The sequence below is a fragment of the Barbatula barbatula genome (genome assembly GCF_947034865.1).
Source record: "Barbatula barbatula genome assembly, chromosome: 10".
Classification (NCBI taxonomy): domain Eukaryota; kingdom Metazoa; phylum Chordata; class Actinopteri; order Cypriniformes; family Nemacheilidae; genus Barbatula; species Barbatula barbatula.
In genome coordinates this window covers 13,411,749-13,426,450 of record NC_136773.1, presented here as the reverse complement: position 1 = coordinate 13,426,450, position 14,702 = coordinate 13,411,749, and the positions used below count along the sequence as shown (strand labels likewise).

Sequence of the window (14,702 nt, the reverse complement as noted above, 5' to 3'; positions counted from 1 at the left end):
AGTACATCTCTGAAGTCGTTCAGCCTAGCTTCTGTGCATCTGCCAGATATTCTCGATCATCTGTTTCCCAGTGCAAAACGCTTGCTCTTCATATTAAAAAAAGAGTTATGCCGGCATGTTTAAACAGCAATTAATATTCATGAGAGGGGCTTTGTAGAGAAATGGAACGTGGCATTTCTTTAGTCTTATCTGGCTCTCCAGCTGCACCCAAGACGAGACGCAGACTGGACTGATGGAGAAACGCTGGGTCAGCTCCTGACCTCAGCCAAGCTGCAAAGTTGCATTTATGAAACGTGGAAATCCACAGATGTCAGCGTTAATTGTGCTGCTCTTTAGAACGTTCAATGAAGAGACAGTTATTAAATATCAGCCTGTGTGTCTCAACAGGAAGTGACATTAACCGTTTACTCACTTTCCACCCCAGTAGAGCTTTGTGGTTATAACCAGACTGGATCGCCTTAAAAAGATGAGAGAAAAAGTTAAGTTAATTTATACTGAAGTCTTCCAAAAACTGACAAGTAGCCATCAGGCCTGTTAGCATTTAGCAGATGCTATTCTTCAAAGCGACTTACAAATAAGATAACATTTAACATTAAGGTCTTTAAACAAGAGAGAACAGAACTAGAGACAGTAATGCTATTGCTATGTGATGACACATACTGTACATACTTTCGCCTGTAGCTGTTTTGACAGTAATCTGCAGGTCTAAGAGATTCACTCTCATCTACATTTTAAAAGGGTGTAAATGAGCTTGCATCACTAGGAACTCTCAATGTGCCCTACATTTGCAAAAACAAAACAATCGAAAAGAGAGCCAAATATAATTTAAGCCAAATGAAAAACAGACAAATTACAGAAGACACGTTTTAATCACGAAAGCTGGGGCTGAGTCAAATCCATACATATAGCAGATACAAGAAATCAGATTTTAAGTGATTCTGGCAGCTCTGTGGGGGACACAAAGGGGAAGAGTTTCCCACCGAATTGTCACTTTTGTGTAGCACGAAAGCAATCAGTGTAAAAACACATGAGCTTCATGAAAAACACCATCAGCTTCACGAAGAGGCTGGAGTGGGATGGAGGATCAGGGAATGGAGCTTGAAATGAAAAAGCAAATGAAAGCAAAGCTGTAGGGGATAAACTGGGTTATGAGGGAAGTGGAACGGGGCTACAATTAAAATATGGGAATGAGAGGGGAATAAACTGTAAAGACATTAAAGATTTAGGATGACACGAACAAAACGATTGAAGGCAAAGTGAAAAAAATCTGTGCCCTGTTTAAAAAGCTGTGGATTTCATTGGGTCACGTCTCCTTTAATGTACATTCATCAAACATATACCAAGATCATCAAACCAGATGAGTTTATACATTCGGAATGGGTGTCATGGGATAACTAGATAATAATCTTAAATAATAAGATAAAATAATGTGTTCCCTACAATGAGAACAGAGAGAATTTATCAGCATAACAATGTGTTGAACAGACATTATAAGTCAATATTAAAGATTCATGATTTAATTTAACTGCCAAGAGTTACAAAAGAATCGGATTATAAAAACATAAAACATCCATTTATGTTATCTGAAATAGCCAATTTTAAATAATTATAAAAGATGATGTAGTATTTAGTGCATACTACATGGTGTGCAAGATGGTTATATTCCATTGCAAACACAGTCCTTTTTATCTCTCATGCTGATAGGGAACAATGACAAATCAACAACACGGCTAAGACATTTTCCAAGACAGCTTGCAGTTTCTACATTCACTCATTCCTTATTCACTTATTTACACACGTACACATGCAACCGTACCTCCAGCCCTTCTTTCTGATTATGTTTCCCAGTATGACCTCAGCTCTGTAACGGACAAAGAGATGTTAATTATGAGTCATGGAGTAAAGTGAATTATGTGTGTTGTTGTTGGAGTTGAGTCACACTCACTTTCCTGCAGCATACACCTCTGCCGTGTCAAAAAGGTTCACCCCACTCTCATAAGCTATAGTCATCAACCGTTCTGCCACCTGAAAGACACACACATACACACTTAGTATCAAGTACCACAAAAAGATCAACCTACAGTAAATATGTAAGACATGCCACTTCTGTGATAAAAATGTACAGTATTCAAGGTATTGTGCTGGCCTACAAGTCCAATCGATGCCATTTAATGCATACTTCCCCAAATGGGCAATTCCATGCAAATGGATGTTAACCTTACCACAAAGAGTTTTTTTCTCAAAGGTTTTCACCATAGTGTCACACATGTCAAGATCTGGTGGGTTAAATACCCATGTGAGATCTGTCTTAAAGATCTTTTAAATGCTTTATTATTTTTAAAGCATGATTATCCACAGTTCGGTAAGTGAATTGTCACATCCATAACAGAACATATAACTCATGAATGGCCAAATGGCCTCCATTTGTTGAGTATTGTTGCTTCTGGTTTGAGCATTTTAATTCACATTTTAATTCAGAAATTCTACACAGTATGTTGTCTTGAAAAACCGTGTCAGTTTTTTACATCAATAATGCATGAATCTTTGCTTCTTTTCAATAGAAAACTTGTGCACAGACTGATATTTTTCTGATGTCTGGACTATAATATAAACAGATGATTCAATATATTGGTAATAAATACATTCTCTGAGAGTTTATATTTCAAGTTTTGACTACAAATGTCACATCTGTAACGCTGGAATTGCTTCAACAATAAATGTTTAGTGTTTATTACAAGACCAAGCCAAATCTCACTCTGGTTTGAAATAAAACATTGAGAAGACATTTATATAGCCTTTGGGTCACTTTTACAAAGGTGTTTGTAGTTGTGATCACATTTATTTTATTATGAAGTGATGTAGCAGGTGTTTCAGTGTCCCATTGGGAATCACAGGATCATTCATTCTGACAGCTGCCCATTCATCACACCCGCACACTTTGAGATGAATTTCAAGTGTTTTGTTATGAGCTGAGCTCACATTCAGGGTGAGGAGGAATTAGTATGTGTATGAGTGTAAATGTGTTTGTATTGGTATGATTGTGTTTGTGTGGGCACTGCCACGTGAGTAAAAATCTTTTTTTAACTGACCCTAATCCAGTCCTTTGAGCCTCTCACATCCCTTTCCTCAGGTCCCGGCTTCACACTAACACCACGGCCAAACACCTAAACCCTGCATCACAATTAAAAATGGAGGAAAGCAACTGGAGAAGGACTTTTGGGGCACTTCCGGTTTAAATGAATCTCTCTGGCGTCTTCGAGAGAGACAGAAGAGTTGGAGGATTTAGATATTGAACCATTGGTCAATTCATGGGTTCACGTAACCATTGAGAGTGATAATGTAAATTGATTTGGCTTGTGGCCCGCAATGCAAGGGCTAAGCCTTGAGATTACTTTAATTTCCTCCTCGCAGATTCATGAATCATAGGTGGGATGCTCTAGGCAGCTGAATATAAAGATGTTCTTAACCTTGTGATTTATTTCACGACTTTCTTCAATTTCACAAACTTTCGTTGTTTACTCACCCTCATGTCATTTCAAACCTGTATGACCTTCCTCTGCAGAACACAGAAGATTGATTGACTTCTATTGTATGGACACAAAACCAGAAGAAAGGGTCATATGCAAGTTTAGAATGAAATGAGGCTGAATAAATCATTTTGGATGAACTTCGTCTTTGGAGCATCAGCATAACAACATGTATTGAGCTGCAGAGTTCAATGTAAGGCTTGCTGCTTAACCTCGGATCATCTGGAAATAGGAATTCGAGGAGAGAGACAACACTTTTCACAGTCTGTATCCTGCAGATTTCATATGAGCTCAAAACATTTAACAGAAGCAAAAACCTCTTAACACTTTCTTTAATCCACCTACTACTAACTAACACACCCAAGTGTTACTCGCAGAAAGTGCTAATATAAAGTGTTGCCCTCTGACATCCCAATTCCCGGAGAAAGCAAATCTCTTATGACTGCAGAGAAACAAACTGCTCTGTCAGTCAGACGGGTCGACTCAGCTGGCAGGACACGCTGAGTCATTCTACTGCCAGGAGCAAGTGTGTGTGAGTGTGATGTAGGGCAGGGTGACAATTCCAGCGTTCCAAGCTTGTTCTCCTGACAACCAGTATTGAAAGAATAGGGCTGTTTGAGTGGAGAGGTTGAGGACTTGTTAACCCTTCCATTGAGGCAGAAGAACACCAGGCGTTTTTTCTATAAACTTACATGCCCTTAAAAACAAATTACTGTCCCCGCCCGTCCAATGAGTCTTGTTTGTCCTCTAGGTTGATTTGACTGTCCCTTCCACAACATCTGCACCCGTGCACATGCACATTTTACACAACATCTAGAACAGTGTCAGTGTTTCGCACAGTATTTGCTATCTGCTGGATTTTTCTTGCTACTTTCGCCCCTGTTTCATAATAGTTGCATATTTTTATAAAGTTTCTTCGGGTCCTGAAACAGAACAACGGACTTACCTCATCTGAAATCTGGCCTCCAAAGGTTACCCAAGTCCCTGTGAAGAAAGAAAGAATAATGAGGTTTAGCTTAGGACGTTTTAGAACGTGTTTTTAAGAATCACAATCTCCTCCGCTTCACATCTTATAATGAAATGATATTTCTTGCACAAGCACCCCTGACTCATTGCATTACTGTCTGATAATAAATTATAATGCCGTTAGTTCACCCATTTCAAGCCTGTATGACTTTCTTTCTTCTGCAAAACACAAAAGAAGTTATTCTGAAGAATGTTTGCAACCAAACAGCACTGTCCCATTAACTTACAATGTTTGGACACAAAACCACTGAGACACTTCTCAAAATAGCTTCTTTTGGGTTATGAGCCAGAAAGAATCGGGTTTGGAATGACATGAGGGTGAATAAAGGAAGACCAAAATTATTCGATTTTATGATAAACCATCACTTTAAGATATTACGAATAATATAAATTTAACGTCTATATTTCATTAGACTGCAAAAGTCAAGAGTTTTGTTCAAAATATTTTTGAATTTAATATCTATCTTTGACTGTAAATATTTACTTAACCCAAAATCTATAAAACCATGTGACATTTCAAAATGTTAAAAGCGACATCACTCCTATTACAAGGCACTCCAACTAAATTATAGCTCTGCTCTTTTAAGAGAGTAATGTTGTCCAGAGGCGAAATCCTACTGCAGAGAAGCTTTTCCAATTCTTAACAGCTGCAGATTTAGAGAAAATACTCCAAAGAGCTGTAAATTCAAGCCAGCAGAACAGAAGTTACAAGCTCAGCCAACAGAGCTTATAAATAGCAGCTGCTGTCTGACTCAGAGATGTAATGCTGCTGTGGAGTGACAGTGTAGAAGACTCTGGATTTACGCCACATTGCTTATGAAACATCAGGATATTGGGAAATGTTCTTCACCACTGAAGCTGTTATGCTCTCAGCTCCACTCAGCTTTAATGAGCGATCCAGATCTATTTTAGCGGAGGAATTCTCATAACTTCACACCCACTTACTTGATATTGCTGTGAGGTCATGTAAAGGTTTAATCACACTCTACTGAAAAATGTTGCTGACATCAGCAACCATCAGATGGCATCTTTTCTAGATGCTCCACCAAGGATTAAAAACGCAAACAAGTTAGATTTGTACTCTAGTGGAGATACTGCGACTGAAAATAAGCAATTGTTCCTTTAGATGAAATTTTGACAATCCTAATCTGTCCACCAGTACAGTTTTGGTTTTAGTGCAAAAGTGAGAAAGTGACAGGAAAGATGCATTAGTGGAATATTTTGACTTTTCTTTCTACAGTAGGTGGGACATAAAGAGACATTTCTTGGTTCTGATGAACACAGAGAAAGATATTTGGAAGAATGCTTGTAACAAAACAAAACCATAGTTGGACAAATGACAATGATAGTCAAAAGTGCCCCAGAACTGTTTGCTTTCCTACATTCTTCGAAATATCTTCTTTTGTGTTCAACAGAACAAAGAAAATATCAAAGCAATTTCTCCTATTATGGTAGTCAATGTCTTCTAAATATTGTTCTCGATGTTCATCACAACAAAACAAATTATACAGATTTGAAAGAGGGTGAGTAAATAAAGACCTTTAAATAAAACCACTGAGAACTCCATCAAATCTCTTGAGTTTTTGGGAGAATAATTTCTTTAATTTCTTTTTAAAGAACAAACAAACAACTCCTGAGACTTTGACTGCTGTTTCCTCAGGCCTTCATCCAGCATTTTCTTAATCATAATAGTTAACATAATAAATAGACGCACATACAGACGTGCTCCTGAAGAGTGATCAAATTAAAAGCTATTGTATCAAGTATTTGCTGCCTTGAACCTGTGCAGGGCACAATGAAATCTCAAGACTATCAAGGCATTCTGGAGCGAAACGTACTGTCCAGTGTCTGAAAGCTCTGTCTCAGTCGCAAGTCATGGGTCCTCCAACAGGATAATGACCCAAAACACACAGCTAAAATCACCCAAGAATGGATAAAAACAAAACATTGGACTATTCTGAAGTGGCCTTCTATGAATCCTGATCTGAATCCTATCGAACATCTATGGAAAGAGCTGAAACTTGCAGTCTGAAGAAGGCCCCTATCAAACCTGAAACAGCTGGAGCAGTTTGCTCAGGAAGAGTGGGCCAAACTACCTGTTGAACGGTGCAGAAGTCTCATTGAGAGCTACAGAGAACGTTGCTTGCATTGATCGCCTCTAAAGGTTGTGTAACAAAATATTAGTTTAGGCTTCCCATCCTTTTTATTCATGACATTTTCATTTGTTTTATTATTTACAATATTATGTTGAATAAAAAATCTAAAGCAAGGTCTGATTTCTATTAGATATGGAATCAACAATGGTGGATGCCAATTCATTTAGTCAGTTTCAAGCTATTTCAGGGAAAATTGTGCAATTGTGGAGGGCTACCAACACATTTGAGCACGTCTGCATATACAGTATATACAGTACGTGTGCTTGGTTTCTTTTTTCTGTTTGTCTTAGTAGAGGCCAGAGATGTCAGGATATGCAGATCATAAGGGACAAGGTCATTTTTAGGAGGATAAGAGGAGGAGGATGAGAGAGAGCGTGAGAATACCAGCGGGTCAGTGACGCGAGGCCACAACGCTGATGGCACAATTGTGAAAACAAAAAGCTTTGAGCAATAAGAGTCCTTTACAAAATCGCTTGCAAATACATTTTGCACCAATTACTCGGAGGAATGAAAGATTTGAATAATACCTCATTTATATACAAAAAGACATCTCGGTGTGACCTTGATATACTAAATTAACTTCTGTAACTCTTAGTGAGAATGTTAAAGGCAAGATTTGAGCATATCATTCAGATAATTGACATCTTAACCCTCCTTCAACTGGGGAGCATGTGTTAGGTCAGCATGACTGAGCAGAATCTCTTTATTAATGCTAAGTGCTCTCTCACTCTCTGTCTCCAGACACATTAGATTTGGCTCAAATAGTCCTTAGATGACTTGGGTTTACAATGCTCCCTATCTTTACCCCTGTGTCTGGACTGTCTCTCTGAAATTTCATCATTTTGATTGGTTATCAGATTCGTTTTTCATAGCCCTTGAACAGTCCAGAGTTTATTTTTTAAGAATGCATCTCATATGAAGTATCAGACTTTATGGCATGTATTTATACTACATATTGGTCATCATTTAGCAATAGCAGAAATCATCATACGAAAGGGTTCAACATGTGATTCATGAAGCAGTCATGTGCCACCAATGCCATTATATGAAAGATTGTATGATTGTAAATCTGGCAGATGAAAACAATCGACAGACAGACGGAAAACGCGCTTGTATCTTGTGTTTTATATTACGATAAATAAACTGTTACATCATTACTTGCTCAAACTGCCTGAATTGCTGGCGTGCTATGAATGTCGAAAAATTACGCCAAAGGGGTACCCTGGGCGTTAATATGTGATGTGTCGGGATTGAGAATGTGTTGTTACTATTGCTATTTTTGAAAAAACTATATAATTTGTGTCTAATCGAACTTTATGTATTTCTAAAATTGCTGGCAAAATAAAAGTGTCTTCTGTGTATTGTGAAGTAGTTGGCTGAAACATATTGGCTGGATGTATCCCATTTTTCTGTGACTGTATGTTGTTTCTCATATGTAACACTGTAAATCTCTCTTATTGCCAAACGCATTAATCCTACTGATACTATGAATCCAGTTCAGGACACTTCAGTTTCTTAAAATCCCCTGAAGTTAAACATTTCCATTCACATGCTATGTCTATTCCACATAAATACAGGAATACTTGATATTATTCTTCCAGATTCTTATGCAAACTGTAATGAGATCTAACACATCCAATTCTCATCTGACATACGGTATTGTTGTACTGCAGTACAAATGTCTGTCTTTTTGACTTTAGCCTCAGGGATTTGGACTACGGAATGAAAAATTCTGAATGATGAAATTCAGAGGTGTTTAAAGGAATAAACGTTCCATCCCGAGCCTTTGGTGCTATTCATGCATGAAATTCGGAATGAGTGACATTTTAAGGTGAGCAGGTTTTCTCCTTAGGGTGTGGGAAATGATCCACAGGCCAACGCGGGAGTGATTCAAAAGCTTATTCGCGGGCACACAAAGACACAGTGATCCCTTAAGACAAAGGCTGTGCTTTCTGTAGCTTTGAATTTACTTCACAAACCAATTTTCAACTCCATCCAACTGGAAGTAATGTTCCCGATTCAATCAATGAGCAGATGGCAGTAACAAGCCACTGCCACGGGAACAGAAGGAAACGAGAAATAAAGTTTGGGGGAAATATGGGGAATTAAATTATTTCTAATTTCATCTCATCTCATGAACCTCGACTGCACTACATTACATTTTTAAAGGGATACTTCAACCAAAAATGAAAATGTTGTCATCATTTACTCACCCTCAGATTGTTCCAACCCTATTAAAGTTCTTTGTTCTGCTAATCACACAGAAAGATATCTGAATGATTGTCAAATCTCCCCCCCCTCCATTGACTCTAATAGAAATTATATTGCTTACTATGGCAGTAAATGGTGGGTGAGATCTTTTTGGTTACTGATTTCTTCCTGTGTGTTCAGCAGAACAAAGAAATGTATACAGGGTGACAGAATTTAAAATTTTGTGTGAAGTATCCCTTTAATACTGCATTCATGCAGCTCAACAGGTACTCTATAACACTAGCAATGCCGAGATCCTGGGTTCAATTCCCAAGGAAAGCACATATACTGTATAATACATGTTTTGCTTGATACAGCTTAAATCCAAGCCACGCTAGTAAGACGCATTTGCCAAAAGCAAGAACAAAACATGATCAAAAACATTCTTTCCTGATTGGACACAAACTCTGGCACCAGCTGTCAGCGAAACAGGGGCTTGAGAGGTTTTCCAGGTGTTAGAAGTGAGGCATGCTGGGTATTTCATGACTGAATGCTTCACTTTGCTCTTTAATGGTGGGTGAGTGTGTGTGCAGTGACGTGGAAAGAGTTTGAGTAAGTATGACCCTTACCCTAAAGTTATTTACACTTGTGGTGTTTTAAAATGAAAGAGAATTAAAGAGTATTTAAAAGTATATGCAGCATGAAAATAATTAAGAGACCATTTCAAAGATCATTTGCAGTATTTATGGGTATATGTTCGGGTAAAATTATTATGTTTTACCAAAAGATTGTTTTTATTTCCATTTACAGAAAAACAGAAAACAGGTCAAAAGAAAAGAGAAGATCCACTGTATTTTTCACACCTCAAATACTGCAAAGAAAACAAGTTCACATACATTTTTAACCAATTCAACAGTAATATTTGTATTTAGGAAAAGTTTCAAATTAATTTTTATGTAATGACCTTGAGTTTTATCACAGAAAGAGGAATAGTGCAAAATTGTATCACCGATTATAAAAACCATCTAACAGCTGTAGATATAAAATAGGTTATGCCATTGATTATTGAGAAAAGGTATGAATGATCAAATTGTAAAAAAGCTCTAACACAATGTATTTAATTTTTTACTAACCATACTGTAGATTTGGCTCTGGGTATTAATAATGGTGAGCTTAAGTGATGTAACGACAAGACTTGAATATACTTAATTGCTCAATGGGTAAAATTAATCTTAATAACTCCTTGGGGAAAGTGATTTACAGTTCAAATTGAAACTAAATGAAATATATGTTTTATGGTTTACAATTGGTATTATTTTTATTTTTATTATCTAGTTAAACAAGCAGTGATATATTGTTCAAAATATACTGTGTTTATGTACAAAAAAGTAAACGACCTGCAGTGTCACAGAGAACTGAGCGAAGCTGTCTGTGTGTTAACCTAAAAACGTCCTTATCTTAATGCAGCATGACAGGATCCGAGAAAGTCAGCCACCTCTGAGCGTGCTCTCTACCTAAAAATTGGTGTATGGCCTGTTTTATGTACTTGTGGGTTTATGAGAGATGGCCAGTTGGCAGCACACTGACCTTTGCACGAGACGGCCACCTGGGTGGGTGCTCGACACATATTCTCCTAGACAACTACCTCTGTCAAGTCCACTTAATAGGGACGCCTCCAATATAACATTAATAAGTGGGTTTCGGGCAAACTAATTTATATTTCAATACATGTCCTAAATTTGTGAATTTGAATGAAGTTAAATGAAGCAGAAATTTGTTCAAACAATAATTTCTATAATTTAAAAGTTATATGAATGTATATGAGTAAAAAATTATAAATAACTAATAATAACAACTTACAATAACAAAGTGCAAAGTAAAAAAGTAAGTTACAAACAAAAGTATTTCACTTTACTTTATTCAAGTTATTTAAAAGGGCAAAAACTGCTTTTTAAAAATGATAATGTAGCGATGTGGCAAAAAGGGACCATAAGTGGCCTCTAGAGGTATACACCCAAAAGGGCACAGTTCAAGAATTTAATAAAATTTTCATTAAATAGTAGACTACGCCACCTCATAAAAGTATGAATACGGACACACCGGTTCATTACCCAAGGATTTTCAGGCCAGAGACGTGGTCGAGAGATATACTCTGTGGAACTTCCCACTTGATGGTCTGATCGAACTCGCCGTGCGGGTAGATTTCCGCATTGCCCTCTGATCACAACACCACCGTACCTGAGCAGAGGCAGTGGACGCACTCTTTGAGCTGTCTACCACTACAGTGGCTTCAGCGCCACCTTGACTCATCCTTCCATTCAGCACTCACCTCTCGGCCGGTGAGTGACACCACCGTATCGCCAATGGCTTGTACCTTTAATGCGAGGCACGTGGTCACCATCTGTCCACTTAGGAATCAACTTCCCAATGGAGGAGCATCGCGCAGGGTAAGCATGACGCTGCATTACCAGAGCCGCGTACCCTATGCCGTAGTCTTACGCGCACCTCTCCAAAAATCAAACGTGTCAACTCAATGTGGTCATCAGGTGGAGTCCTTTTTGTTTGAATCAGTGTCTGCCATGTCACCTCTTATTTCTGCGGCTTTATTACAGGAGGAGCCGGTAAACCTGGCAAGTATTCAGGTGGCTTACCATGACTTGAGAGTGGTGTTCAGCAGGTGAATCTCTTCCTCCGCACTGCCCCATATGACTGTGCTGTCGAACTGCTACCAGGTACTTCTCCACCCAAGTGACGCCTTTACTCGCTCTGCGGTCCAGAGAAAGAGGCCATGGTGTGATTCATAAGTGATTCTTTGGCAGCCAGGCTCATTGGTCCCTCCTACTCTCCAGCTGGGGCGGCGGGGCTTTTCTTCGTGGGAAAGAAGGATGGTTTGCTTCGCCCCTGCATTGATAATCGTGGGCTGAAGGATCAGAATTGCCACCCTTTACCATTGATGTTTTCAGCCTTCGAACTCTTACAGGGGGCTACCATACCAAGTTAGACTTATGCAATGCTTATCACTTGGTAAGGAATAGAGAGTGGTACAAATGGAAAACCGTTTTTAACAATCCTACTGGCCACTTCGAATACCTTTGTCATGGCTTTTGGCCATTCGAACTCGCCTGCGGTTTTTCAGACACCCTTCAATGACGTGCTTAGAGACATAGTTTATCGTTTTATGTTCGTCTACCTCGACAATATCCAGATTTTTTCCAAGAATTAACTCGATCATGTCCAGCACGTCAGGCGAGTGTTTCACCGGCTGCTAGAGAATCACTTATTTGCTGAGGTGGAGAAGTGTGAGTTCCCCGCAATGTCAGTTCCATTCCCGGGGTTTGTCCTGTTGCCAGAGGGCATTCGTATGGACCCCGTCAAGGTAGAAGCAGTTTCGAATTGGCCCACCCCGGAGAACCATGCGGTTCCTGGGGTTCGCCAATTTTTACCAGGAGTTCATCCGAGGCTTTAGTCAGATCACCCAGACTCTGACCCGTCTCACCTCCACTCTCAAATGCTTCGTCTGGTCAGAACAGGTTCAGACGGCTTTTGAGAGATTAAAGGGCCTCTTCGTCTCCTCTCCAATTCTTTCTAATCCCGACCCGTCCTGTCAGTTTATTGTGCAGGTGAATGCCTCAGAGGCGGGAGTTGGGGCAATTGAGGCCCTGTGCCTTTTCCTTTCCCATCGACTTACCCCTCAGAACGGATCTACGACATCGGGAATATGGAGTACTGCCTGTTAGGCTTGCGCTGGGGGAGTGGCTCCACAAAAAAAAACGGCCGAACAATCCCATATTGCACCCCCACACCACCAGCCATGTACGGTCCGCGCGGCAGCGCAGGTTGATCGCGCGTGCGCCTGACGCAGTTTGACAGACGGTAGGCTAGGCAACTTATTTGGAAATGGCCCCGAAAAGACAGCAGGAGTCAGGATCAGCGAAAAGAAAGAAGAAAAAACTGTGAGATGATGCCCGTGTTTAATCAACTTAAATTCGGGAAATGTGCATGTGCTGCTACTAATCGTAATGTGCCTTGAACTTGCTGACGTATGTTAGCAAACTATGTTGCTATAACTTTAATTTCGGTGCAGCTTGCAATCTGAATTGAGATTTTATTGTTAAACATTGATAGTTTTTTTGTTTTGCTATTCTGTTTACTAAAGAAAATTTGCACTTTCAAACGTGTAGTGTGTGTTGGCTATTCTACATATGTTCACAAAGTCAGCAAAAGTGTGAAGATTTTACTTTCTCTATTTAGTGTTCTTAAGTTTTATACTGTGATGCTGCTATTGTGTTATTGTTATTGAGTTATATGTTTGGTAATAAATAGTTAAACTGGCAAAAATATATATTTTTTTCAGGGTGGGGGGGCACTCGCAAGTTCGTCTCAGCCTGCCAGGTCTAAGCGGTGAGTAAGGTACAGAGGAGAGATGCTGGATTTCAGCTCTCGACATACTGGACCGCGCTCTCATTAACCAATTCCTCCGGTCTTGTTGGGAGTCTCTAATTTATTCAGCTGTGCCATTTTGTTCTCTTTTTTTAACTTTTGTGCTGTTATCTCTATCTTTCGTTGAAAGTTCTGCATTTGAGTCCTTCTGTTCTGTGACAGGAAGCATTAAGAGACAGAACCATCATCTGATGCAGGCCAGATTAAAACCGTAACTATTCATCTTCTAAGATATTTTTTAAAATACATGGACACACAGAAGTGTACAAATGTGAACACGTACACAAGCAAACCGAGTCCCTGTAGCATTGGCCTGTTTCCTTTTATAAGCTGAGTCTGCCTTTTGTCGACTCTGAGGTCCTTAACGCCGACTGGCTCGCACTGGTTACCAAAGTTCATCTTTAGTAATTGTGCGCATATATCCCACTGTACATTTCCCAGTCGTCCTTATGCTGACATCAAGAGCCAGGTAGTGTTTATACGTGTGAAAGAGAGAAAAAGCAAGTGTGTATACAGTATGTGTTAGTGCACTAAGCAGTTTCTCAAGTCAGTATGGTGCTTGACATGATTAATGAACTGTTACACAGGGAATTAAACTGAGGCCTCAAAAATCTGTGTCTGCTGCTATCTGTCAATCTATCGCAGCACACAGAGACACGCAGCACAAAATATATTTTCTGAGATTGATAAAGTAATACTCACCCAAACCGAGGCATGATACTCTCAATCCAGATTTCCCAAGGTTCCTGACAGACAGAAACAGAGAGAAGGAGAGATGTTGTGATTAAGAATGTACATTCGTGTTCTTTGGGTTAGACTGCTGGGATCTAAACTCAATTTTATCAATAGAAACTAATTAACCAGTAAAACCTACAGAAATTTGCAAGATTATGCATTTCTTGATAGACCTTATGTACACATAGCACCTCTATGGTCATTTCATTTTAACAACAGTCTTTAGATCAGAATAATAGTTTGAAAAGAATTGCTGAGAAAGTTAACTAGTTTAAAAAAAACACTTTACAATAAGGTTGTTCTTGTTAACATTAAGATGCATTAGCTAACACAAATCAATAGAAAACAATACTTCTACAGAATTTTTTTCTTTTTAGTTCATGTTAATTGTAGCATTTACTAATACATATTTAAAATAAAATAAAAAAAATGATGTTCACATTAGTTAATGCACTATAAACTAACATAAACAACTGTATTAATATTAACAAAGATTAGTAGATTATGTTAAACTACAGTTTGTTGTTCATTGTTGGTTCATGCATTTACTAACGTGAAAAAATACAATCTTATTGCAAAGTGTCTTCTCGTTTGCTTTGAATGGGTCACGTCAAGAGTTGCCGAACTG

The 14,702-nt window shown here is 38.8% G+C and overlaps 1 protein-coding gene across 1 annotated transcript in view; it reads right to left on the bottom strand.

The window, feature by feature from the left end:
• The window catches only part of kcnab1a (potassium voltage-gated channel subfamily A regulatory beta subunit 1a), a 53,547-nt gene that overhangs the window by 13,950 nt on the left and 24,895 nt on the right, over nt 1-14,702 (bottom strand). The window contains exons 2-6 of the mRNA XM_079465311.1: nt 14,042-14,085; nt 4,474-4,511; nt 1,946-2,025; nt 1,817-1,861; nt 413-457 (exon numbers count right to left, since the gene is read on the bottom strand). Coding sequence (XP_079321437.1) covers nt 413-457; nt 1,817-1,861; nt 1,946-2,025; nt 4,474-4,511; nt 14,042-14,085 — 252 coding nt within the window. The remainder of the gene's footprint in view (nt 1-412; nt 458-1,816; nt 1,862-1,945; nt 2,026-4,473; nt 4,512-14,041; nt 14,086-14,702) is intronic.